Source organism: Macadamia integrifolia, chromosome 5, assembly GCF_013358625.1.
Source record: "Macadamia integrifolia cultivar HAES 741 chromosome 5, SCU_Mint_v3, whole genome shotgun sequence".
NCBI classification, from domain to species: domain Eukaryota; kingdom Viridiplantae; phylum Streptophyta; class Magnoliopsida; order Proteales; family Proteaceae; genus Macadamia; species Macadamia integrifolia.
This window is the reverse complement of record NC_056561.1, coordinates 18,289,722-18,315,780: the sequence shown is the minus strand read 5'-3', so window position 1 is coordinate 18,315,780 and position 26,059 is coordinate 18,289,722. Positions and strand designations below refer to the sequence as shown.

The 26,059-nt window shown below is 38.6% G+C and overlaps 1 protein-coding gene across 1 annotated transcript; it reads right to left on the bottom strand.

The window, feature by feature from the left end:
- Positions 1-3,722: 3,722 nt before the first annotated feature.
- On the bottom strand, positions 3,723-24,990 carry LOC122079882 (phosphoenolpyruvate carboxylase 4). Its single transcript, XM_042646646.1, has 20 exons — positions 24,725-24,990; positions 24,331-24,494; positions 24,078-24,192; positions 23,892-23,969; positions 23,701-23,769; positions 23,540-23,618; positions 23,319-23,395; positions 22,865-22,960; positions 21,127-21,268; positions 19,856-19,984; positions 17,166-17,239; positions 16,755-17,036; positions 15,992-16,117; positions 15,787-15,888; positions 15,555-15,701; positions 7,272-7,370; positions 7,038-7,126; positions 5,718-5,844; positions 5,425-5,631; positions 3,723-4,867 (listed from the first exon to the last, which is right to left on the bottom strand). Exons 1-20 carry the CDS (start codon positions 24,878-24,880, stop codon positions 4,043-4,045), a joined length of 3,183 nt encoding a protein of 1,060 aa, XP_042502580.1. The 5' UTR covers positions 24,881-24,990; the 3' UTR covers positions 3,723-4,042.
- Between the last annotated feature and the right edge of the window lie 1,069 nt (positions 24,991-26,059).

Sequence of the window (26,059 nt, the reverse complement as noted above, 5' to 3'; positions counted from 1 at the left end):
TCGAGAAGTCCATATGACCATCACCCCTTCACCACAGCTACACATCCACTATTGTGCATCCATTTCTATGTAAAATGCAATACCCCTAAGAGAAGCTTACATTAAAAAAAAAAAAAAAAAAAAAAAAAAAAAGGCTCCAATAGTGACAAAAAAATCTAATTGACATGGATGTAATGCTTAAATTAATATGATATAAGCGAAGATGCCAAAAGGAAACTATTAAAAAAAAAATTAAAGGCAGAGAGCAAACATCAAGGTGTGGTATCAAGTGAAAGGCATATGATGAGTCTTTCATTAAAAATAAAAATAAACTCTCTTTCACTTCAATGCAAGAGATGCTTAGCCATGTCCACATTGATCCCTAACTCTCCACAAGAATGTTTGTCACAACTTTAGACATGTGAGAAATCAACGGGGAATTACAAACCCTTTTCCCCTAATATTTCAATAGGCAAAACCACGGAGAAAAGGATGCAATCAAAAAATTCTATTAAAAATTGGTGATCCAGGTAAAGCAATACTTGGTATGGTTTTGGTGGGGATTTAATCGTACACTTAATTAATTTTAAAAAAAAATTGACATAACAAATACATCCACAAGATTGCATAAAAATGAAGGAGTTGTTCTTCATACCTTTGCAGTGAAGAAGAAATGTTGTCGTAGCAGGGAGCAACGAACAGAGAGAGAGTCGAGAGCGTGGAACAGATCGAGAGAGTAGGGAGCGACGAATAGAGGGAGAGTCGAGAGAGCAGGTTCGAGTTTTTGGTTACAGAGAGGGTTAGGGCTTCTAGTAACCGAGAGGGAGAGTTAGGGCAGAGAGAGAGAGCTACCAGACTCGAGCGACGAACATATAGAGAGTCGATAGTGTGGAACAGATCAAGAGAGCAGGAGCGACAAACAGAGGGAGAGTAGAGAGAGCACGTCCGAGTTTTTGGTTACAGAGAGGGTTAGGGCTTCTAGTAACCAAGAGGGAGAGCTACCGGAGTCGAGCGACGACCAGAGAGAGAGTCGAGAGCGTGGAACAGATCAAGAGAGCAAAGAGCAGGGAGCGACGAACAGAGGGAGTGTCGAGATTTCAGGGTTAGGATTACAAAGAACCGAGAGGGAGAGTCGAGATCGAGAGAGAGAGGCCGAGAGACAGAGAGAGTCGAGAGAGAGAGAAAGAGGGAACGAATTACAACCTTTATTTCAAAAAGGTAAACCGACCCAGTTTGTTTCGGTTTATTTCTAATGGTTTGATTGAAGACGGTTTTTTCACTGGTTTAACATTGTATTATGGTTGATTAATCTGAACCGTGGATATAGAATATTACACGTTTTTTTTTCTTATAACAGTGGTGAATTTACTACAACACCAATCAAGCTCTGAAAGGGTGAATTTGTTAGGGTAACTGCCTCATATAAAGCTTCAATCTGATCTTTGTTCGGAACTTTAGATTTATTTTCTCATTTTCTCATTTTCTCATTTTCTCATTTTCTCATTTTCCTCCAGTACTTTCTATTGGATGTTGTATTATAGAGGCACTCTACCGTAGATAAAAGAGAAAAGTTTCACCAAAAGAGAGAGAGAGAGGGGTTGGGTATGCTGTCAGCACGGGAGGGAAAGGGGTCTTTTCCAAAATGGGAGGAGAGTAAAGGGCACATCCTAGGCACCCATTCCCAACCAAAAAAAAAAAAAAAACATACAAGAGAAAGAGAAGGCTTAGTTGTGTCATCTTGTGTAGTCTTCTTACCGGTCTTCTTATCTGAATTGTATTGCAAATTCAATGAAGGGAAAAATCTTATTGTCATCAAATATATATACTTGAAAAAATGTGTATGTCAATGACACATTTTGCTAATAACATAATGTTACGTCACTTTCAACTTATTTTTTAAAAACCCTTTTATAACTCTATCTTAAAGAATTTTTGGGAATAAGATAAAAGGTAATAAAATAACTTACTAAAATGACAAAAAAGTAAAGTTATAAATTATTTGACATCATGAGGAGTACAAATAAGGAGTAAAACATGTAACTTCTTTTAATGAAAATAAAATCTTGTCATTTCACATATGTATTTGATAAACATACAAACTAGTGACACTCTTGAATATGACATAATAGTAATTCATTTTCAAATTCTTATGGCACATCATTAGGTGCAACTCCAAGTGGCCTAATACATGAGGGTTTTTTTTTTTTTTTTTTACTTGTAGCTTCAATTAAAATGTAATGAATTTGTAGAAGCTGTAGCCCAAGGGGGTTACAACTATTGTTAAAATTTGTTTTAAGCCTGAGGCCAAAAAATTTTGTTCAAGTGAAAAAGCATTGTTAATTGAGCTTCTGTTTGACTTTCAAAGAAAAAATGAAGTTCTTGGCTTGAGAAAGGTGAAAGAGGTAAATAAGGATGGTCTCTTGAGGTTTCTTTGGTTGATTGCAGAAAAGAAAGATAGCATTTAGGTTAATTGGATATATTCTAGATATCTTAAATCTGACTCAATTTAGACAGTCTCATGTGCCACTCATGCATCATGGACATGGAGATGATTCTTAACCGTAGAAATATTGCTTCAGATGTGATCAAATGTTTGATTTGATGACTCTACTACCAAGCTATGGCTTGATAACTGGCATGCATGTGGAGTCATCTTTTCTAACTTTGGTGAGAGGATAAGATATGATGCAAATTCCAGCAGAATGGCCCTTGAATCCTCCATTGTCTGGTGATCCAGGGGATTTAAGTCCCCTAGCTTCTTCTAACCTTGCTCTGGTATGAGATCATTAGTTGTACTTGATTTCTAGAAGATCCACCTCCCCCCGGCAATGGAGATATTTTTCAGTGGGGCCTTTCTCCATCTAAGTGTTTCACCTCTGCCTCTGCTTGGCAGCTTGTTAGATCCAAAGGCACTCTTCTTCTTTGGTGGAGTATTGTCTGGTTTAAGAATCATAACCCAAGATATAGCTTCATCTCTTTGAGATATTTAACTTAATACATTGTTCACCCGGGAGTTCCTTCCATATAGGAATGTGCAGTCCTAATTGTTGCCTCAGTTGGAATTCTATTGAGGATATTAACCCCTTATTTTTCAAATGCCCTTTTTCTACGAGTATTTGGAAAAGGGTTCTTCAGAAATGTAAGCCTTCTCACAACAATCTTCCTTCCTTTGATGGACAACGGAGGTGGATCAAACAAGAGTTCAAGGACAAGAAAACCTATAATTTGTACTTTTACTTATCATGTGTTGGGAAAGAAATGTGTAAATGAACTTCTTCAATGCGAGCTTTCAAGCAGATTTGGATCTTAACCTGGAATTGGAGTTCAGGAGAGAGATGGTCAATTAAGTCAGTCATTGTGTTCAACAAGTCTACAGTTAAAATAAATAAAATAAAATAAAATAAGGGACAAAAAAGGGGGAACATCTTTTAAACAGGAAAAGCTTGCTATTTGCCCTTTTTTCCTTTTATCTTCGGGAAACAAATGGGAAAACATGTTTAAAACGGCAAAAAACGGGAACACCATTTAAACGGGTTTTTGCTAACTAGGGTTAGGAACCCAAACATGAACCTCATACATATTTATCCAATCACGGGAATAGCCACATCATTTGTCTACATGTCAAAAGGATAGTGCTTGAGTATGAAAGGTACCTACCATGGTCGTGTAGGAACCATTTTCCACGGCTTTGATATATTAAATATCCAGAAAACCCCTGCATACATAATATAACAAGAGAGAGAGAGAGGGAAGTCCAGAGGAAATGTAATTTCTTCCTCTACAATCAAACACATTTTCACAGAAAGGCCATCCAACAGTAGGCTCCAAGGAAAGCAAGTGGTGCTAAATTTTGCTGTCTCCCCTTTCAGAGCCTTATCATCAACACAAGGACCAAAACCCCTTTTGTTCATACCTTGATAGAAAATGTTGAAATTATATCAAATACAAATTCCATAATAATCAACCTAACATCAAATGAGACAATTAAAACAAACTCCAACCGGCTTATCAGGGTATCTAATTTAAGTTGTTCAGCTATTGATGCTTGACATGTATATGGTACTTAACCTGTGTTCCTCATGCCAGCAGCTATCCCATTTATGGTGATAAGTAATGCATCTCGAAGTTTATGGTTATCATCATCAGATCTCAACCTCCTCAGTATCTCCACCTGTAGCATGTTGATTGAGTTGAGATACGGGAGTCTGTTCTCAAAAAGTCGTCTCAAAATTCGATTGTTCTCAGAGAGCTTCTCATGGCCACTAACCACCAACACATACTTCTCTGTTGTTACTAGCTCCCCCCTTAGTTCAGCGCCAAGTTGCCTCCTGCTTGGTGACACTAGTACTTCATCATAGTGCTTGGCTATAGGAATGTCAGCTTTCCCCAGTACCATCTCTATAAGGTCTATGGTGGATTGAAAGAAAGGCCATTCTTTGTACATAGCTTTTAAGTCCTCTGTGCATCCTTGATTGCATGCACCATTGAGGCCAGCACCCACACCAAGCCAAGCAGGGAGGACAAACCGTGTCTGGGTCCATGCAAACACCCATGGTATCGCCCGAAGATGTCCAATACCTGTCGAGCTCTTTCTTCTTGTGGGTCGGCTCCCTATGTTGAGGAAACCAAGCTCAGACTGGGGGGTAGCCTCCTGGAAGTAGGCAAGGAACTCTGGGTTCTCATATACGGTGCTCCGGTAATGGCGGCAACTGATTTTGGATATCTCCTCCATAATATTACGCCATTTCTCTTCTCTAGGGGGCTGTGGGGGGCGTACGGTTGCAAGAAGCACTGCAGTTGTGTAGATCTCCATCTGTCTCACAGCCGTCTGGGGCAATCCAAATTTGGCTTGCACCATCTCCCCTTGCTCCGTTGAGCGGAGTGTACCCTGTGAATACCAGTAATATTGAAAAAAGAACAAATCCATTGGTTTCAACCATGGAAGATGGAAACCTTTCGTGATAATGTAACTTTAAATAAATAAAATTAGCAAAAAGAGGACACCAGGTTTTGGAAATGCTGACACAAGAAAACCAAGGGGCAATAGAATTCAGTAACGGAAACAGATATTTCATTTAATCTACACCTAAGAAAATACAACAATATAAAACAGTGTACATAAGTTGATATGCATATCTATCATATATATTGTCTTGTATTTTTTTCATTTTTTGGTGAGATATATTGTCTTTTTGTATGAATGGTAGAAGAAAAAGGGAAAAAAAGAATTGACTCATCATGTTTCAATGACAATGCAGACATATTTGTAAAATGGGTGAAGATATCAGACTATGCTTGGGCCGTGAATGAGTACATGGAACCTACCCTTACTATTCAGACATCAAAGGAAAAATTCAAACCATGCCAATAGTTTATACTTTATAGTGCACCAAGAATCAAACATTCAAGCATCTAAATTCTGAACTAATAGATTGGAGCACATACCATCACAGAACCGGGTGGTTGGGACTGTATGGCAAGATAGGTAGGCCCACCACCACGGCCAACACTCCCACCACGCCCATGGAAGAGGGTAATTTTTATTCCAAACTCATTGCAGGCAGCTACAACACCCTCTTGAGCTTTGTAAAGTTCCCATGCTGCAGTAAAGCGCCCAGCATCTTTACCAGAATCTGAGTACCCAACCATGACCTATGCACAATTACAGTTTAAGTTCCACAACTTGCTTTAGGATTTGACAAAACACAATCCCCTTTGAACATTATTCTATTACACACCTCTTGGTGTCCATTGTGGTTTTTTATTATGTGCTCTCGATACCAATCAATTGATAACAACTTCCTGATCACTGATCCAGCTCCTCTCAAGTCTGCCACTGTTTCAAATAGAGGGACTACCCGCAACCTGTGTCAAAGAGCAATCCAACAAATTTGTGATTACATTTGCATTCTTTCATGATATGTGAACAAGATGTGCTAGTTCAGTCTCTGTTAAACATTTTTAAGACATTCGTTTGTTTCTCCTTTCCTCCCATGTCTTCTTGCTAGTTTGGACTTTGGTCACGCATAATTTTAATTTATATATTATAGATTCTGAGAGGTTATGTTCAGGACAAATCATATTTTTCAGAGTATACCATAAGGCACATTCCAGAAAGGACCAAGTTTCCATAAGGCCATGGTGAACGGGAATCCATTCGCTCCGTGGCATCAGGGCCACTCAGGGGGGGGATATGAGATCTCCGACCCAAGGATCACGCAGTGAACCTCACTGTGCAGTCCAGGGAAACTTCTTCCTTCCAGAAAAGGTATTGGTGTCTTGTGCATGAGGAGCAAGCTTACCAATCTTATAGTCAAGCCTCACCATATGGTTCAAATAGGTCGACTGGCAACTCTAGTTCATACTGCAAGGGGTCCAAGCTTGTGAGCCACCATAAGCAGAGTGAACACAGGCCCAACTAGAGAGAGATTAGTCCATCCCTCTCAACAATTGGTTTGCTGATTATTCCGTAGTCTCAAAATTAGATCTTTAGTTTTTTTTTTTTTTTTGGGGGGTGGGGGGCCTACTCTAGAAGATCTTTAGTTTGAGTATATCTATTTTTTTTTACCTTTATCATTCAGGGCTTAGAAAAACTGATTAGAATTACATAAAAATTAGAAATTAAGAGTTTTTCTCTTTTGTTCTTTCCCAATGTAATTGAAATTATTAAGATTGAGTTGCCATTACACTAAGTGAATCTGCAAACAACAAACAGGGTAGTAGGCTGTAGGCTGTTGCTGTGAGATTACATAAATACATACATACATACATGCATGCATACATAATATATATATATATATAAAGAGAAAGAGAGAGAGAGAGAGAGAGAGAGATTCTCAGTGAGTTCCCCTAGTGGATTTTTATTCTCTGTTGTAGTTTTTTTCAATTATATAGTGTGTAGACAAATCCAATAGATTCAGGCTTTAAAAGCTGCTTTCTTTGTTTTGATTAAACCATTGATATGATCTTTAATCAGTGATTATTGGATCCTGTTTTGTTGTGTCCCTACTATTTCTCAGCCACCAGAGATGAGCAAATCTTGATCCTATGTCACTTACGTTCCCCCAGGGCATGGTCTCCCAAGCTCCCCACTCAGAGCAAGTCGTGCATCCTTCTGTAAGAGCTCCACAGCAAGGACATCACTCGCCTACCAATTATCAAAAATTATACCAATTATCATGGTTCATTCGACCCCAAAAAAAAAAAAAAACACATAAGCTTTGCTTTTAACTATTTAACTGTAAAATGTCAACTATAAACCATGAGTCCGATATCTACAGTTAACACATTACATTGGAAGCCATAGAAATAACATATGCTCCAAGTGTATCGGATCCTAGTTCAGCAGCAACACGGAAGGTATTGAGGACCTCTTTAACATCAGGAGGAACCTGAATAATGCCCAAACAAGAGTCAGGATAAATAAATGCTCTAGTCTAAAATAGAAAAATCAAGTCCACAACAACATATTTAATGAGGGGCAGTCAAGGAAGGATATCATCTGAGAACTATTCTATACCTCCAAACAAATTTCTTAAACATAGCTATGCATAAAAATAAAACAAAATAAAAATTCTTAAATGTAATCACTCTAGTAATAATCCAGAAATAGCTTCTTATAATAGCAAAAACAAGAGTCATCCTGAAATCATCAAATAAGAAACAGTGCAATGTTAAATAGGAGTTAGAAACAGAGCAAGCTGTAACATGGCTATATGCACAAGACCTTTTCAGTATGCAATCATACTTATCCAGAATGTTAATCTTACTCTAGGATATCTTTTTCCTTTTCCTTCTGACTTCGTTTCTACCAGAGTACATTAAACCTTGCGCCTTTTAATCATGTCATCTTTGTCATTTGATTATGACAAGAAATAACAATCCTAAGAAAACATTCATGCAGTTAAGATTGTGCAATTGGGCCTAGAAAGGCTTCATTTTGGCCATGGATGCGGTTCTCTATAACTTAAGCTTCTTATTTTTGAGGTTTTGATGTAGTGAGCCTCTTCTTCAAGCCTATATTTGGGGCCTTAATCTTGTATGTAAAATGAAGTACATGGATAAGTTTATGTGGGGTCCAGGAGTTTTTAGTTACTAGCTTACTTTATTTTAAAATATTTTTAGATAGTTGTCACTAAAAGTGGGGCCAATCTAGCCCTTAGTTAGAGTTAGGGAGTCTATTATTCTTTCTAAAATTCTTACTTAATTATTTTTGGATTATTACTATTGGAAGTTTAGATTGACTATAATTCTGGTTGTTTATTCGTATTTAAAGATTGTAAACACATTCCTCATTGAATTAATTGAATGGATTAAAATTTGGTCTTGAAAAGTAGTGTGTTAGAGCTCCCTTTCCTCTCCCCCCCCCCCCCCCCCTGTTATCTTTTCTCTCTCCCTTCTCTCTCCTTCCTCCCCTCCTATCAATCTGAGTTCAATCACAAGATCCAACCATTGAGGCTGCCGGAATTTGAGATCCATAATTGGATTTTCAGATTGCATAAAAAATGCCTTAAGAAATTAGACATGCCTGTTAGTTGTAACTAGATTGAAAGTATCATGACATAAATTTCTTATCCCATGTTGGCGTACACAGTATTAGGTATTGGTAATTTGGTATCTGATTTTGGCTGTAATGGCCAATACAAATCGGTATCGGTTGGTATAGGTAAAAAAAGGGACTTTTTGAATTTTTGCCTGATTCGGACTCGATACGGTTTGATCCATATCGGTATCGGCAGTGACCAATACCATGAACTAAAACCCTGTGTGTGTATACTCAACAATCAAACGTTTGAATTGAAATTAAAGCCAGCAACAGAATGAGATCCCAATTCTATGCTGAAATTTCTCCTCAAATAAATGAAAGCTTCGGCATCATCAAGTGGAAAGGAAATAAATCCCTCCATTAGTCTTTGCAAGCTTTATCACCGCTAAACTCCATTCAATGTGATCACAACTTCAGTTCTTGTAAATGTATTATTGCCGCCTCCTTCTCCAAGGGTACGCAAAGGCATATATGCAAAGCATGCACTGATTTATGCATGCAATACACACACACCATTCATGTATTTACACAATTAAACATCCATCCACATCCATCTATCTATATGAACATAATATATATATATATATACATGTATTTACACAATTAAATATCCATCCACATCCATCTATCCATATGAACCATATGAACATATAAGAGAACACATGTATTTACACAGAAATAAATATCCATCCACATCCATCTATCCATATGAACATATAAGAGAACACATGTATTTACACAGAAATAAATATCCATATCGATAAACCTATATGAACATATTTAGGTAGATCAATAAATATAAGTTAAGCGTGAATGGTTTGCTATTTTGCCATTTCTCCAGTTAGTTTCATGAACTGCAAAAATTGGACTATGCAGAAGAATTCCATGATATAAAACTTCACGATCAATTATTGACTATCATTATGAAGATTAAATGCTCACATTGTGTGAATCCCAGGTTGACACTATAATGGAGAACCTTAGGGAAGAAAGGGGAAATCAAAGTAGAGAGGGGGAAGGAGGGGAATCACACACTCACTAGGGCACAACTCAATATCTTTATTCAATAATCAAAAATCACTTTAAGTCTTCCATCGGTTACAGCCTATATATAGGAAAATAGGAACATGAAATTAGAAACTTAATTGAAATGGAAACTAGCCTAAACTAGGAAATAACCATAAAAGGAAACTAATGCAAAGGAAATAAATCCTACTCCTACGTTCAACTATGGAAAGTAAAAGGCATGAAATAAAATACTAAGTAACTACTAATTTTATTTCCAACCCTTGTTGGACCAAAACTCTGGGCTGGACCGGTTCTTCTTGGCTTCTGGCTTCCAAAGCCAGTCATAGTAGTCCAACCAGGTAAGGGCAGCCGTATCTGCATCAACTCTCCTCCTCTGAAAAGAACTCGACTGCGTCGAATTAGGAAAAGGACCGAGGAGACCGTCTAAAGGAATACGCTGAATAAGGAATGATCCCACCATCTTCTTGAGCTTAATTTCAAGGAGATCTTTGGCAGGATGAAACTTCATAGTCTTGTTGGCATGCTTGAAAGCATAGGTATTGGCATAGCCACAATGTTGTACTTTCTTGTCAAACAACCAAGGTCGACCAAGAAGGATATGGCCCACCTTCAGAGAGAGGACATCACCTTGGACTGTATCCTTAAATCCACCAATAGAATATGCGACCAAGCACTTATCTGTGATTTTGAGATTAGTGTTGTTCACCCAAGCAACCTTGTAGGGATTTGGATGTGGCTCTGTCTTCAATCCCAACTTGCAAACAGCGTCTTCAGAGACAATATTAGTGCAACTACCTCCATCAATGACCAAGGTTAACAATTGGTCATTGTACTTCACACGAGTTTGGAAAATACTACTGCAACGCCAATCTTCATTGCCAGTGACTTTCTGAGTGGTCAACATATGACTAATGACATAAAAAGAATGTTGGTCTTCATCACTGAGAGTGTTATTGACTTCACCTGGCTCACACTCTTCTCTTAAATCAACTATGTCAGAACCAAGTTGCTCTTCGAGAATATATGGTATAGGAGAATCCTTATCAATAAAAGCAACCAAACGGTTGGGACATTGAGCACTGATATGTCCAAATCCATTGCATGAGTAGCACCGAACTGTAAATTTTGTTGCATTAGAAGGTTTATCTAAACCACGCCGAGGGGGTGAGTATGGATGAGTAGGCCGTGAAGATGACATTTCAGAAACATGTCGAGGTGGAGAATACGGTCGACTAGGTCGTGAAGAGGTCCATGTGGTTTGCTAGATGACCTTTCTTGGGTAGGATGTTGTGACAGGATGGAACTAGTACCTCGAGGAAAAGTATCTGCAAAATTTCTCCGGTTGTATGGGCGTTTCAGACTTTCCTCAACTTGATGCGCTACTTGCAAGGCGTCTCCCATGGTAGGCAGTCGACTAGATGCAAGGACAGCACTAAGTTGAGAGTGCAAACCATTGGGAAATTGTGCCACTAATATACTTCTTCATCCCACTCCAAATCAGAACGAGTGGTCAAATAATAAAATCTCGCAACATATTCTTCAATGGTCAAATTCTCCTGTTTCAACTGTGCAAACCTGAGATCCATGCATTGCTTGTAATCAGAAGGCAAGAATCTCCGATTCATGACTTCATGCATTTCAGCCCAAGTAATGACTAAACCAATGCCTCGGGTTCGGTTTTGTTGTTGTTGCTTGACCCACCAGACTTGGGCCGTGCCTTTCAATTTACCTCTGCAAATAGGATCTTTCAGGCCTCAATCAACCCATACCATCTGAAGAATGTCTCTAAGTTGTGAATCCAGTCAAGGTACAATTCTGGATTGTTATCTCCATAAAAATCAAGAACATCCAATTTTGCTACTCTTTCTACTCCATCATCATATCTACCAGTTCCATATGGTGGTGGGGGTGGTGGTGGTGGTGTATGATGTGGTGGCGGTGGTGGTAGCAGTAGTGACGGATCCTGTGGAGTGGTGTTGGAAGAATCCCCAAATTGAATGGGACTCTTTCCTCCATCTGCTGCCACCAAACGATCAATAGAAACTTGCATGGATTCCATCATTGTCTTAAGAGAAGTGACAACGGTAGTGAGAGTTTCAAATTTTGCATCAGTTTCTTCCTTATAGGAGTTTAGCTGTTGAACAACTTCACTATTGGACGCAAGGTTGAGGGGTATTTATGAAAATTCTGGATTAAAGCTAAAAAAGAGGCACTTATCTCACACTTCGGGGATGAAGGACGTTGAAGACTTTGGAGTTCTCTTCTACGGCAACAGAAATAGGTTTCGGCTTCCAATCAGCAATGCAATTCTAGGAGAAAATGGCGACTGTAATGGAGGTCCAGATGGAGCCAGTGGAAACTCCAAGTATGAGTAGCGATCCTTCTTGCTATCTTTTCTTTTCTCGCTTGCGCTTCTTCTTTCTCTTCTTCTTCTGTTCTTTCTCTTCTTCTTCTTCTGTTCTTCTTTCTCTTTTCTGCGCTGCTTCTCTCTTCTTTTCTTTTTTTTTGGTTACTCGACCCTAGCAGGGAGGGTTTTGCCTTCTCTGTTATGCAACAGAGATTTTTTTTTTTTTTTGGTGTCGAAACCCTATAAAATGAGTTCGACCTCAGAAACTTGGGAGAGAGGAGGGCGGTGAGACCAGGAGGATCGATTCTATCCAAAGAAGACAATCGAATTTTTTTTTTTTTTTTTGGGTTCTCAGTCTCAGTAGAACTAAAACAGAGAATGGGGGAGGGAAGAAGAAGAGGAAGGAAGAAGTGGAATGGGGATCTTCGGCTCTGATACCAAGTTAATTGAGAACCTTAGGGAAGAAAGGGGAAATCAGAGTAGAGAGGGGGAAGGAGGGGAATCACACACTCACTAGGGCACAACTCAATATCTTTATTCAATAATCAAAAATCACTCTAAGTCTTCCATTGGTTACAGCCTACATATAGGAAAATAGGTACATGAAATTATAAGCTTAATTGAAATGGAAACTAGCCTAAACTAGGAAATAACCATAAAAGGAAACTAATGCAAAGGAAATAAATCCTACTCCTACTTTCAACTATGGAAAGTAAAAAGCATGAAATAAAATACTAAGTAACTACTAATTTTATTTCCAACCCTTGTTGGACCAAAACTCTGGGCTGGACCGGTTCTTCTTGGCTCTTGGCTTCCAAAGCCGATCATGCTGGTCCAACCAAGTAAGGGCAGTCGTATCTACATCACACTGAGGGGCATGAACAGTATCTACAATTTATTTTCAGAAATGACCCTAATTGTTCCCTCACTATTATCGATTCCACACACATAGTCGTGTGCTTGGCCACCTTGCAACCACTTAGTGGTCAGGTCTACCAAACAAACACATCCATCCTGCAAGCAAGCACAACCCATGGCACTCCAATACAAAATACATCTATAGAACAACAAATATATGTGGTTCGACCAATTGCCTACGTCCACAGAGCAATACCCTACCCAGGGTTTCGTATTTTGCTAAACACTCAACTAGCTTGTGACTACAGTTATAGTCTAGGTGCTATGAAACGATTCAACCTGAGATGACACTCAAGCAAAGGTTGCAACCCCAACTCTATCAAGCCCCAGCTAAATAGATTACAATAGATATGGAAAAATAAAGTTACAAATCCCAACCCCTTACAATGCCTTATGCCTAAGTCAAAATACACATAAATATTTGCAGAGTGATAGCCTTCTTTAATAATCTTCCTGAGAGGCTTCACAGTGGTTCCTAGTCAACAATTGAAATCTTCAATTGTCCCTTGTAGTAGAGAAACTTGAATCTTCAAGTACACTGGTGGGATGATCCCCTCCTTATCTTCCTCTCCCTTTACACATCAAGAGTTTTTTTTCTTCGCTAAGACAACTCAACAACTTCCTTTCCAGTGCACCTCCATAAATGCTCACAACTCGGAATAAACCTTTCTTTGTGGAGGAGGGGAATAGCAATTTATTCCTATGGAACATTCATGAACAAGAGGATTCAATCGGAAATATCGACAAACTCTTGCGGAGTCCAAGCAAATCAAATTTTTAAATGATCCCCTACTACATCTCTCAAATTTTCATATTTATTATCGGAATAGCAGAAACTTTAATCTCAGTTAATGCACGTGTCTTCAATGGGAGAGTTTTCCTTAAATCGTACAAAGGAGCTCTCCTTTTTTCTTCCACACTGTTACTCTGTAGAACTCGAGCTAAGGAGGAAGTAGAATTCCAAACCAACTAAATCTGAGTTGGGATGCGCAAGATATGCTCGATAGAAGTTTGGCCTCTCAGAACCAAGTTTCGAAAACTCGCCAATATCACGGATATTTAAGGGTTTTTTTTTTTATTGAGAAGAGATGGCATACAAAATTTACACGTACATAATTTCAGACATCTCGGTCACATTTCAGACATTTCGGCCCAAAAATGCACTATTTCGTCGAAATTTCGGCCATCTTGGTCATTTCGTGTCTTTCATTTTGCTAATTTTGGCCACTTCAGCCATTAGCCCCTCCAAAATGGCCAGCGAAACACATTGGAAAAAGTATACCATTTCGATAAAATATCGCAAAATTTCGATATTTTTGTGGTTTTGAAACACTGAAACGAAACGAGTTCTTGAACCTTGCTCAGAACATTAGGAACGGAATCTTTAAGGTGCATATGGTGCGATCAAGAAGCATATTATCACGGGGGCACAGTCGACGTATGATTAGAATCATAATAAAGCACCACGAATAAGGACCATTTAATTGCACTCCATCTCAGCCATCGGATCAGGATCGATCTGACATGAGACATTGCAGTGCATATAGTATCAGATGACGTTTTGTCATCTGATTAGATCGTACCAAGCGGAGGTACAATGTCGTTCAATGATGACCAGAAGGCGGGAATACTCCAACACCATGTGAATTGAATCTTGAGGACTTCGTTCACGCATCCAATCATTGTTCGAGACATAGAATCTTCAAATGCCTTAAACCTTGCAAGCGTAACATGCAAGTTGATGGGCTCTGATATAGTGCGCCCATAGACGAATCCCTACACCGCACCAATAAACGATCAGACGATGGAAACTTTTCTGCCCTTTGTCAGTGCAAATCTGCACTCCATAGATCCCCCTAATCACGGACACATGGCATGTCTCTTTGCCTTGAATGAAGCAACTACCATAGATTTGAGGTTTTGCAAAGAACCTGTTGAGAATAACTCCCCCTGACCACCTGACAAGTGACGATAACAGATGCTCTCTAACTTCTAAACTTTGTTTTTTTTTGAGCATCATGTCTCTTGCCTATTGGCTAGCATATACGGGCCTCTGCAGGTAAGCCACAGTGCACGCAGGCTGACTAGGCCATGGCAGGACGTAAAAGGTTGTTTTCGCAGGAAGTTGTGCTTGTCGTGTGCCACAAGTCGATATCAAGCGAGGCTAGTGTGCCACATGCAATTTCTCATCAACAACATGCCACTTGGCACAGCACGTGCAAGGTTGTTGCCGCAGGCAGTTATGCTTGTGTCATGTGCCACGAGTTTCTATCGTGCGCGGCTTGTGTGCCACGTGCACTTCCTCATCAACAATAAGACACTTGGCACAGCGCCAAATCACCAAAAGAAATAAAAACACTCTTTGTGCCAAATTGGAGCGATTGGACGAAAAATTATCGTAACCTCTGTGGCCAAGGGTTGCCAACAATGACAACACACACTGAGCTACAATCCAATACTGTGAAATGACCAACAAACTGAATTATAAGTTGACCCAGAAGTGTGATATGGAAATAAGAAAACTCAGGGTACAAACATTCTGTAAATGTTATTTCAGAGATAGCAAATTATTATGAAATATAATATAAATCACTCACATAAACCAATTTTTGTACCAACAATTTTATATGCACTTTTTCAACAAGAAAAATTAATAAAAATTATCAATGAGACCTACATAGAAAACAAAAGGTTCAATATCCAAACTCCAGAAAAGTATTGTCAAAATCAGCTCACCACTATGGTTGGAGGAACTAAAGGTCTCTTTCCTTTGAGCTCTTTAGTTAGAAACTCCAGTTTCTTTTCTTCATCCCATTCACTGTAGACACCCATATCCAGGTATTTAGTAATTGCATCCAATGTTTCAGAGTGTCTATTGGATTCCTGGCACATTGGGGGGAGGGGGAGAAGGTGAGCCTAGACCAATTTAACAAACCAGATGTAACGTGGAATGAGAGACCAAACAGACCTGGCGCAAATCGAGCTTCATTAGTATCATTCCAAAGGTAGCAACTTTTCGGATCAAGTCAGCAAGACGACCATCGGCAAGGACTCCAGATCCACAAGATTGCTACAAACATTGATAATCATACATGGCAGATTAATACATTTTCTGATGGGAGAAGCAGCGAGGAAGAAAGGAAAGAAAAGAAACAAAAAAAAGAGAATAATACCAGGGACTCATAGCAGAGCAGTAGAGGTTCCAGAAGTTGCTCTGATGTTTCATAGTAATCCCAAGGATCATGGTCACAAGGAAGACCTTCAAGGAGAAGCTCCAGTCGTCTTCGTGTTTTCATGAGCTAAACTCAAAGAGCACAGACGATCTTTTCATCATAATAAAGATGGAAAAAGTTTATTTAATAGTTAGAAAAATAGAATTCTTAGCCTGTCTATGCGTACACATATATGAGTTAAAGGTTTCCTCAACTCAGAATCGAGGTAAGCTTGCCTCCATGGCAAAAATATCTAAATCTTGGTTGAAAATTCAACTTTGCCAACCTTAGTGCAATACAAGGTTTAACATGGATACATGCTGGGCCACATGGTGGAGATGCCATGCAAAACATGGCACATGGCTAATACTCCCTGTCCAACGATTAGTTTGACAAGAGGAGTCGTCCACGTGACTGGAAAATGGTGAACTGTCAAGTTGAGCATGCCATGATGGGCTGTATTGGAAGTGGGCAATCATGAGCCATGACAAAGGTAAGTCATCCAAAAACACAATAAATGAACTTGTAACTCTCCATAATGGGCAAGGTCAGTTTTGGGCTACATATATGGATCTTTTTAAAGGTACCTTTTGTTCCTTCCCCCAAGTACCATTTAACTAAAAAAAGGTTGCAACCTGGTACAAGTCCACCTTCCACAGGGTCGCAAAAGGAGCAGACTCGAGGCAGTCCGAACCTTCAGCATTTTTTATATGAAGAGAATTACCTTCTCTTTAACATTTCCTAGAACAACTCTGTAAGGGGCAATTCCAGGTCGTTGAGGTAGGCTCGGTTCTAGAAGCTTCTGGAAGCTGGCCCTTCCAATTTGAGATTCCGAAAATAGCTTCCTTCGTGCAAGGAGCTGATTGGAGTTAAATGATGGACTCCTTGGTGTCACGACTGTCTGGAGATTATTAGACGATGATGAATTGCTGACTGTAGCTACAGTTCCATTTCCAAATGCCTTTTGCAAGTTTTGAGAAGATGAAAAATCTGAACTTGGGGAATCCTGACCATTTAAATTTAGAAATGTAAATATTTATCAGCTATAATACAATGATGTTGGGCATTTAAAACTATAAACTGCTTAAAAGAAGATCCAGAACATATATCTCATTTCCCCCGGATATTTCTCTACCTGATGATTTGGCGCCATGTAATCAGTGCGTGGAATCTCCAGTATAGGAAATTGAGATTTTCCATCATTGCATTCTATATGAAGAACAAAGTCCATAATAAATTCAGATCCAAGGGTAATATTGGATATTGTTTAAACACTAGGTCTAACAGTGAATTCCACATAAAATGAACAATGAGAATAACAAGAAAATTCAACTGGTGCTAGAGCAGTTGGAGCCCCCTTTTCATCCTTCAAAAGGTATCAGGAAGATGGACATTTAATATTGGCACCCAATAGTACGGATTTAGGACTCCATTTGTTTTATAAATATTGAAAACATTCTATAAATTCAGGTGTTCTATAAAAACCAATAAACTCTACCACTTCATCGATGAGATAAGGATAAGACGCTATTAATAAAAATGCAAAAAAAATATCTTGCACTAATTTTATGGAAACTAATACATCTGATGAGTTAAGGGCCTACTCAAGGAAGAGTATGGCCATAGAGCAGCCCACAATTAAGTGTTGTATTAGCCCACCTCATTATCCGTCCTGATGTAACAAAAGTTACACACCATATACTCTGTTTTTCGTTCTACTTATCTTAAAACCTTTTGATTCCAAGGTTGATTTCCATAGTTCCAACTAGATGATAATCCCTGCTTTTGTTTCATTCACCAAAACAATATCATCAACAAAAAGTATACACCAAGGGACCTAATCTTTGATATCTCTAGTTATATCCTCTTGTTAGAGTTTATGTAATAAGGGTATTTTAGGGTCACATGTATTTTACTCTTGTCACTTATTGTACTTTCTTTTTCCCTTTTACCTCCCTAGGGAGGTGTATGTAATTATATATATCTTGTTAAGTGAAGTAATATATATGTGGTAGAGAATCTTCTTCTTCTTCTTCCTCTTCCTCTTCTTCTTCTCAATCTCTCATTTTTCCATCCTTACATTCTAACTTTGTATCAAAGCCACACAATGTTGGTTTGAGTATCGAGCTACAAGTTTCCCACTTCCTTTCCTTCTCTTCTCTTTGGAACCCTAGGTTACAAAGGGGTTCCAAGGGAAGGGACTTCTATGTGAAAAGATTGAAGAAATCATGAGATAGGCATGCAAGGAGACCATGGAGACACCAAGGGAAGTTTCCCTTTGACGAAAGAGGCACTTGAAGCTTGCAACAAGCAAAACCAGGCCTAGGCAGCATTACCGCCAGCGCTGGTTCTCTCTCTCTCTCTCTCTCTCTCTCTCTCTCTCTCTCTCTCTCTCTCTCTCTCTCTCTCTCTCTCATCTGGTCAGATTTGGAGCTGGAACCAGGCCTCTTTGGATCACCCTAGGGTGTAATATCACCCACTCTTGGTCTCCCTTCAAGCTTCTTCGAGTTGCTTCACAACTCATTAAACCTTGGATTATATGGTACCGCCAGCCCTGTTTTGGGTCTTTTTTCCATAACTATCAGCATCACCAGAGTGGGCGTATTTGGTGTCTTTGGAACAAAGAGTAAACCAGATTTTTTCCTCACCATTGATATACCTCCAATTTTCTGTCTGAAAGAAAAGGTATCCTTATAAAGGGCTGGCCGAATCCTAGAGTTATCCTACCTTTTGACAGAGAATGGAGGTTGGTTCACAAAACCTTCAACAGCAAATCCTCCTGTGATACTCTAGGGAAGTTGGCTTTCTCTGCAGTCATTCATCGCATCTGGCAGAAAAGGAATTAAAGGAGATGGACAACGTCATCGCGCACTATTGAGCAAACTAGGCACATTATCACATTTGAGGTTCAGAATAAAGTCTTTCACAATTGTGTAGTTTGCCCTGCCTCAAATAGGAATAGACATCTTGACCTCACTTGGGATCTTCCTCTCATTGCTTCCCCCCCCCCCAACCCTAGTTTTGATGTATCATCTTTGCTTTTGTTTCTTCCTCCTCCCCCCTTTGTTTTGTTGTATCCCCTTCCTTTGTTGGTGATTGATTCGTCCCCCCAGGTTTTGTTGTACTCTCCCCCCACCCTTTTTATGGATGTTTTGAGTTGGGGCTTCCATTTGGCAAGACGATTTGGCTTGTTGTATGACTTCTTTTTTCCGTTTCAATAAAAAAGAGGAACCACAGTGAAGTACATTGTTTTTCTAATATTGTGACTGAGTTCCTAATATCACATGCTTTCAAAAAAAATAAAAAATAAAGATAAAAAAACCTGTTTATAATTAATTCACCAGCTAAAAAGAATTTATGGATTAAAAACTACAAGAAAAAAAGTTTTTTGCAATAACTAGCACACAATTATTTAAGATGCATAATAACTCAAATAGAACCACCAAATTTCACAAAAAAAATGTCAATTAAACTACTTGTTCACAAGTAAAAAAGATCGGTTTGTCCATCGTGATCTGGGGAGAGGTCTAAAAGGCAAACGTGCATTTCAGGTGCAGAAGCCTCACAACTATGGAAAATTTTGGGATGAGGTAGGCCGGTAGGGTAATACCTGCCAGAATTTTTGCTGGAAAATTAGGTAGTTGGGTTAGTTCAACCATGGAGTTCCCAGATGAGATAAATAGTACCATTTATTATAAGAGTAAATTTTAAAAAAAAATAAAAAAGAATCTTTTTGTTGCAAACATTGAATTCCAAAATCAGCAATACATTAACAGAAGTTTAACACTAACCTTCACAGTAGCAAAACTTACAGAAAAAAAGTACCTGTACAGGAGGGCAGGTTTGCACCAGCTGGAAGTTGCGTTGGCAATGCTGGAGCCTGTTGGCTGTAAGGCTTTGACTGACTTCTATTCAGAGATTGGTTCCAACTCGGCCTATCTTCTGATGCTTTTTCTGCAGAACAATTTGTACAACCCTTAGATCAGATGAGCTTAAATCAACCACCATTTGCCCAGGTAATAAAGTTAAGCAGTACACAGAAGATAATAGTTCTACCAAAAAATATTGGTTTACCAAATGCATGTACTGTCTTCCTACCCTAAAAAAAAATACTGTCAACTCCAGCAATAGATGTAAATGCTAGAATAGGGAAAGAAGCACAAACGTAAACCTTCCAGTCTGGAAAGATAATTTAAGCAGCTTCACTCCAGATTTACAGTACTTTTCATGAAGAAATCCATATGATTCAGGACAAGACAAGTAAAGATCTCGAGCAACTTGGACCATTTCAAAACAAAATTCACATCTCAAGGAGATAAAAGTGTATGAAAAACTGAACAGCTATGATCATCAGCACTAAAATTACAGTTTCTATTAGAAAGCAAGTTGTTGGACCATGCATCCACAGTCAAAGTGGCTCTTAAAGTCAATAATTTTCTTCTCCAAAAATGAACCATTGGTTGATTGATGCACGGACTCTACATGAAACTTGAAACATCCAGATTAAGAAATTAATTTGGATACTGGTAAAACCAGTCGTCAAAAAAATACCTAGAAAAGGCACAATTTCAGTCTTGTTTACTCACTTCACCCATCTAATAATGTGGTTCTTAAATAACACGCTGGAAAAAAAAATATTTGTTAGAATGCTGAGTACAGAAAAATATCTTTCCATCATGGTGAACATATGACCCATGCAATAACCCAACATAGGTGTCAGGGTGGAAGTCAACTGAACAGGGCATGTGACTCTATTAATGGGCATTTACCAATGGTGACCACATGATCATGTAGAAAATTTAGCGGAGCCTGGTTGTTCAGACATTGCACCTACTTAATCAGTAATTTTGAAGCAAATTCCATGATGAGATCAATCATTATATCATATGAAAGTTCATCATTCTAAAAAGTATACTTCTGATCTCATGTCATCACCATCTTACAGTTACATCTGACTATTATTCATTGATTCTAATCTGTAGCAACAAATAATGAGTAATGATATGCAGGATTCTGAATTCTTGCCCCTGACTCATGAGTATGATCTTCTGCATAAGGATGCCTATTTCATGCCAAACACACTTTGATGTCCCAACCTTTTTGCAGAATCTCATGGGCGAGTTCTGACAGCTGATCACTGCATCTATTAATGGAAAGTTCAAATCTGAGGTTGTCAACTTCCCGAATGTAGAGATCCATAGCCATCCAACGAGACAAAAGAGCAACATCTCTCGTCACCTGCAACAACAAGAACCACAACATAAGTGAAGACATCACAATCTACTGACAAAATAAAAAATTAAAAATTAAAAAAAATAAAAATTAAAAAAAAATAAAAATAAAAAAATAAAAAAATGTAAACCAGTTCCTTTTGCATATTAAACTAAACTTTCAAATAGAGTTAGGAATGACATTGACCAAGCTAGTCTGATGGAAAATATGCACAGCTAGACAGCAAATCTTTATCTAAATTTCTTTTATTTTATATTTCTCAGCCAAAAAATTCCTTTTGCATTTTCCCATGTACTTGAACTTTCATTTTTTGGCCATCTAGAGCACCATAATGGATCCTTGGGAGCACAGTCTTGGTATGATGATTGGTTCCTGATGTCAGATTCCAACCCAAAAGACTAGTCTATTAGGTGGATGGCTCAAAAAAGGTATATGAAGACACAGAAATCCCACTCCTAACCGATGTAGGATCTTAACACCTGAAATCCTGCCCTATAAACCAAAAAATCATCTCAGCAGTGTTGACATTTAGGAATCCTTTATGCTAAACCATGATCACGGGGCACTGCCCCCAACCAAAGCATATCATATGGAATGAATAGTAAATGAAGACTAAAAGAAACAAGAATTCATCTTTCCATGAAAAACTTGCTACAAGGCTGGTGTCCCACTCTCCACCCGGAGCCAATAAACTTATAACATTCAAAACAACCAAGAATCTGTCTCCATTTGAAAAAGGCCGGAAGGAGGTAAAAAGAAGTAAATAAATTAAGTCATCTATGTGTTACAGTCTAGACGATATGATAGAACTTGTCCACCAAGACTAATACAGATCAATAACCCCTTCTAGTTCACAGGCTAAAGCTATAAAGCTTATAGAATGCTTAGTGTAAAACTCTGAAAGTGCAAAACTCTTCCACAGATAACTATCATCCCTTCCAGGAATGAAAGTAGTATTCCAAGTGTAGACTAGAGCAAAATTCTAGGAGAGAAGATGGGTCCATGAAGACAAGCTATAAAAAATAGTCTCAAAAATGGGTTGCTCAAACTTGATGACACCACCCTTTCTTCTCCTTTTCACTGTCTCTCATTAAATTGTTGACCTCACGACATCGTTGGCAGTCAACAGTCCACATCATAACTTCCAAAGTAGAGTTACTCAAATTCTAAATGTGATGCCTTGTGAAGAATATTAACAATCTGATTCTCCAACATGAAAATAAGCTGGCAGCTATTCTTACCAGAACGCTAACAGAGAAATTAAGTTGAACGTAAGAAAACTTACTGCATGTAGTGTTATACTTTCAGCTTGAGGAGAACATCAAAAGAATAGGGATCTCTCCATTATAGTTGGAAACTTATTCTTGCATTGTGTAGGTCTTGTGGCATACATGATACAACAACAATTGTTACACCTTTAAAGACAATTTGTTCTGCCTTCAAGCAAGGTTGTTTCCTTGGATGCATCAAAGTACAGTGGAAAGTTTAATCTTTACAGAAATCTGAAGCTATAATTTTCAAAATGAACAATGTTCATGTTAAGAAACTCCCCTTTGCCATCAAAAGGAATTTCCAATCAATATTCAGTAGTACATGACTCACCTTTGCTGTCACATTGGGATTTCCATCTCTATCACCTCCCATCCAAGATCCAAATTTTATTGGTGTGCAGATCAGTGGAAGTGCTCTACCCGTATGCTGTGAAAACAAAGCACAAAGCACAACAAATTACATGACAATGAGAAACCTATCACATATTATAAGCACTGAAATGACAAATGATCGCATGACAATGGGGATCGACGTCAGAGAACCAGCAAGAGTAAACAAGTAGAATCCCAGTTCAGTAGCTCAATAACACTTGAAGGGATTCCATGGACAGAGGCAAGATCAGTTTTTGATACCAACTTAGAAAACATTCATAACTGAAACACCATTTATGACGACAGATATATATATATAAGGCCCAGGTCAGTGGGAATTTCTTAAACGATAAGAATCAAAACTGCAAGTGGAATAAAGAAGAATTAGAAAACCATGGATTGAAGAAATGGACCTTCTTCAGGGCAGTGCTGACACGACGTAAATAATGAGGCACAGCTCTCCAAAGGGACTGCTCCACAATGTGTAAACCTTGGAGGAATGAGAAATAACAGTTAATAAATAGAAAACAAACCCAAAAAAAAGAAAGATAAAACAACAAGTGTTATGTGTGCGTGTGCGACAGCTAGAGAGAAAGAGAGAGAGAGTTCAAATATAAATAAACAAGTGTTATACCAGCCCGAGCTTCATCAACAGGCGTAGGCTGTTGGCGTCTCAGTTCATCAGTCTGCCATATTGCAGTAATCTCCCTCGCCTAACAAAACCATAATAGAATGTGGACATTTAATATACAATGGAAACAATTTTTTTTAATTGTTCAAGCAAGTAATAAGTACCAGATCTTCAATGAACATCTCTCGATCTTCATGGCTAAGATCAGGGCGATCATTATACTCCAGGAGATGCTAAAAGAACAGAGTAGGTTCACACTCAGGAACAATTCATCAATAAAAACTTCCACAAAACTACACATACGATGGTCGATTCAAAAAAGAACATATCAGTCATGTCCATCTTTATATCTTACAGCAATTCTAATGTGTTTGTACTGCAAGGTGCGCCGGTTGATTTGGGTGGGATGAGCAGTAAGAACAATCTCAACCACCTGCAGTAAGATGTAGTCAATATTAACATTGAAATAATACATTCAAGGAAATTATGCCACTTCCTTCTTTCACATTGAAAATGAATACACCCTAGATATCAACAAAACCTGCTTGCAGACGGTGTCATAGAGTTCCTCCGGAGAAATCCCTCCCTGTATCAATCGGTTGAATGTATCATCACAAGATTTTGATAAAATGGGAACGCTGCGTGTCTTACGCACCCTGCATGAAGAAATGGAGTTATAAAAGGTAAACCCCTAACAGTTAAGAATCCTATATATAGAGGCATATATAAGCATATAAATGTTTGAATCAGAGGAAGATCAGAAGTACTTCAAGAGATCAGCAATAAGTGATCACCTGTGATGGGTTTCAGCAATACCCGTCAGATTGAGATTATGGCTGAATGCACGGGCCAGAGTCAAGGCTTCTTCTAGAGTCATCTCTGATATCTCCGACGCCAGCTGCTTCTCAAGCAGCTCGGCTGTGTCCACGATCCCAGCCATTCTCATATTACAACCACTCTGAAAACACATAACAGTAGATACCCAATACATTGAATACTCCAGAAAACCCAGAAAAGCAAAAAAAAGAAAATGACTACCCAGAACAGTACATTGAAGATTGAACAGTTACTACAACGAAAACCACTCTAAGAGAAAAGCTACCAAACGATGCCGAAACAAAGAACTCGAAATCTATAACAACACAAATAAACAAAACAGAAATGACCAGAAGAAGACAAGGTGGGTACCTGAGCTAGGACTCGCATTCGTTCGACCTTCTCCATGACTTGGGTCCCAACTTCTCGTTGAAGGGCGTCGTTGAGAAGGCTGCCAAGTAACCTGCAATCATCTTCGAAGGACTGGAAAGAGATTTCTTCTGCAATATCGTCTGTTATGTCCGTCATTGTTTGAGAGATAGAGCCAGAGAGATGAAAGACGGAAACAGAGGAGGAGCAGAAGGATTAGAGAAGTGAAAGCAGAAAGGAAGGAGAGAGAGACAACGAGGTGGAGAAGGAAACGTTGATGTAGGAACAAGGAAGGGTCAAGGCCTGAGTCGACTGGGAGCTATAAGGAAAGGTGGGCCCTATTTGTTTCTTTAAAGTTTTACCGTGTCATCTATCATGGAGAAAATGACACGTGTTCAAATTAAACCGTAGATGGTGGGGTGTTCTACCGTTTTGGTGGGTATGAGACGTTATGGGCCTTGCCCTTGCATGGATCATTGATCCGAATTAATGTAAGGTAAATAAATATGTTGGGATACTATAAAATGTGGATTCCGACTAAATTCCCTCAGCCGGTGGGTCCCATACATTGCCTCTAGTGCATAATGCAGGTCGTTCTTTCAAATTATTATACTTTGATTATCGATGGGCTATGATTGTCTGTGGTCTTCATTTAAAATCATTATAGATAAGGGATAGAATTGGTTATCTTATTTAAATTTTTTTTTTAAATATATTTTTTTTATTCATTTTAACTATATTCGTATGGTGGTTAGACTATATATTCTTAGGATCGGTGATTCCCTTTCTTTTTTTATATAGAAAAAAAAAATGCCCCTTAATAATGATCATAGTCCTCACGTTAAAGCCCTCATACGATAAGCACCACTTCCACAAGACCAATGAGAAATAATGTGGTATGTCGACTCAAACCCACAACCAATAAAATTAAGCGAAGATGGAGCAAGAGCTTATATCGTATCAAGATATAAGTTTGAGTGCACATAGGTATCTTATCAACAAAAAAAAAAAAAAAAAAAAACCCTTGCATCGACCAATAAAATCCAATATAAGCCCATATAGGACTGATGTACGCAAGATACAGTTAGATATGTCTCTCTTAAACTTGCAAAATAGAAATCACGAGTGAAATTGAAACTATGAGCAACCAAAGGCCTTGAAAACTCGTTTTCCTCTTCAATATGAGTTGGAGAAAATCATCTATAGTATTAAAAAAATGACTATAATCTTCACTATTTCAACAAGTTTTGTAGACTTATAATGCTCATATAACAAATTGAAATAGATTTGGACGAAAAAATAATAAAGTTGCATTTTTTTTTGGGGGGGGGGGGGGGG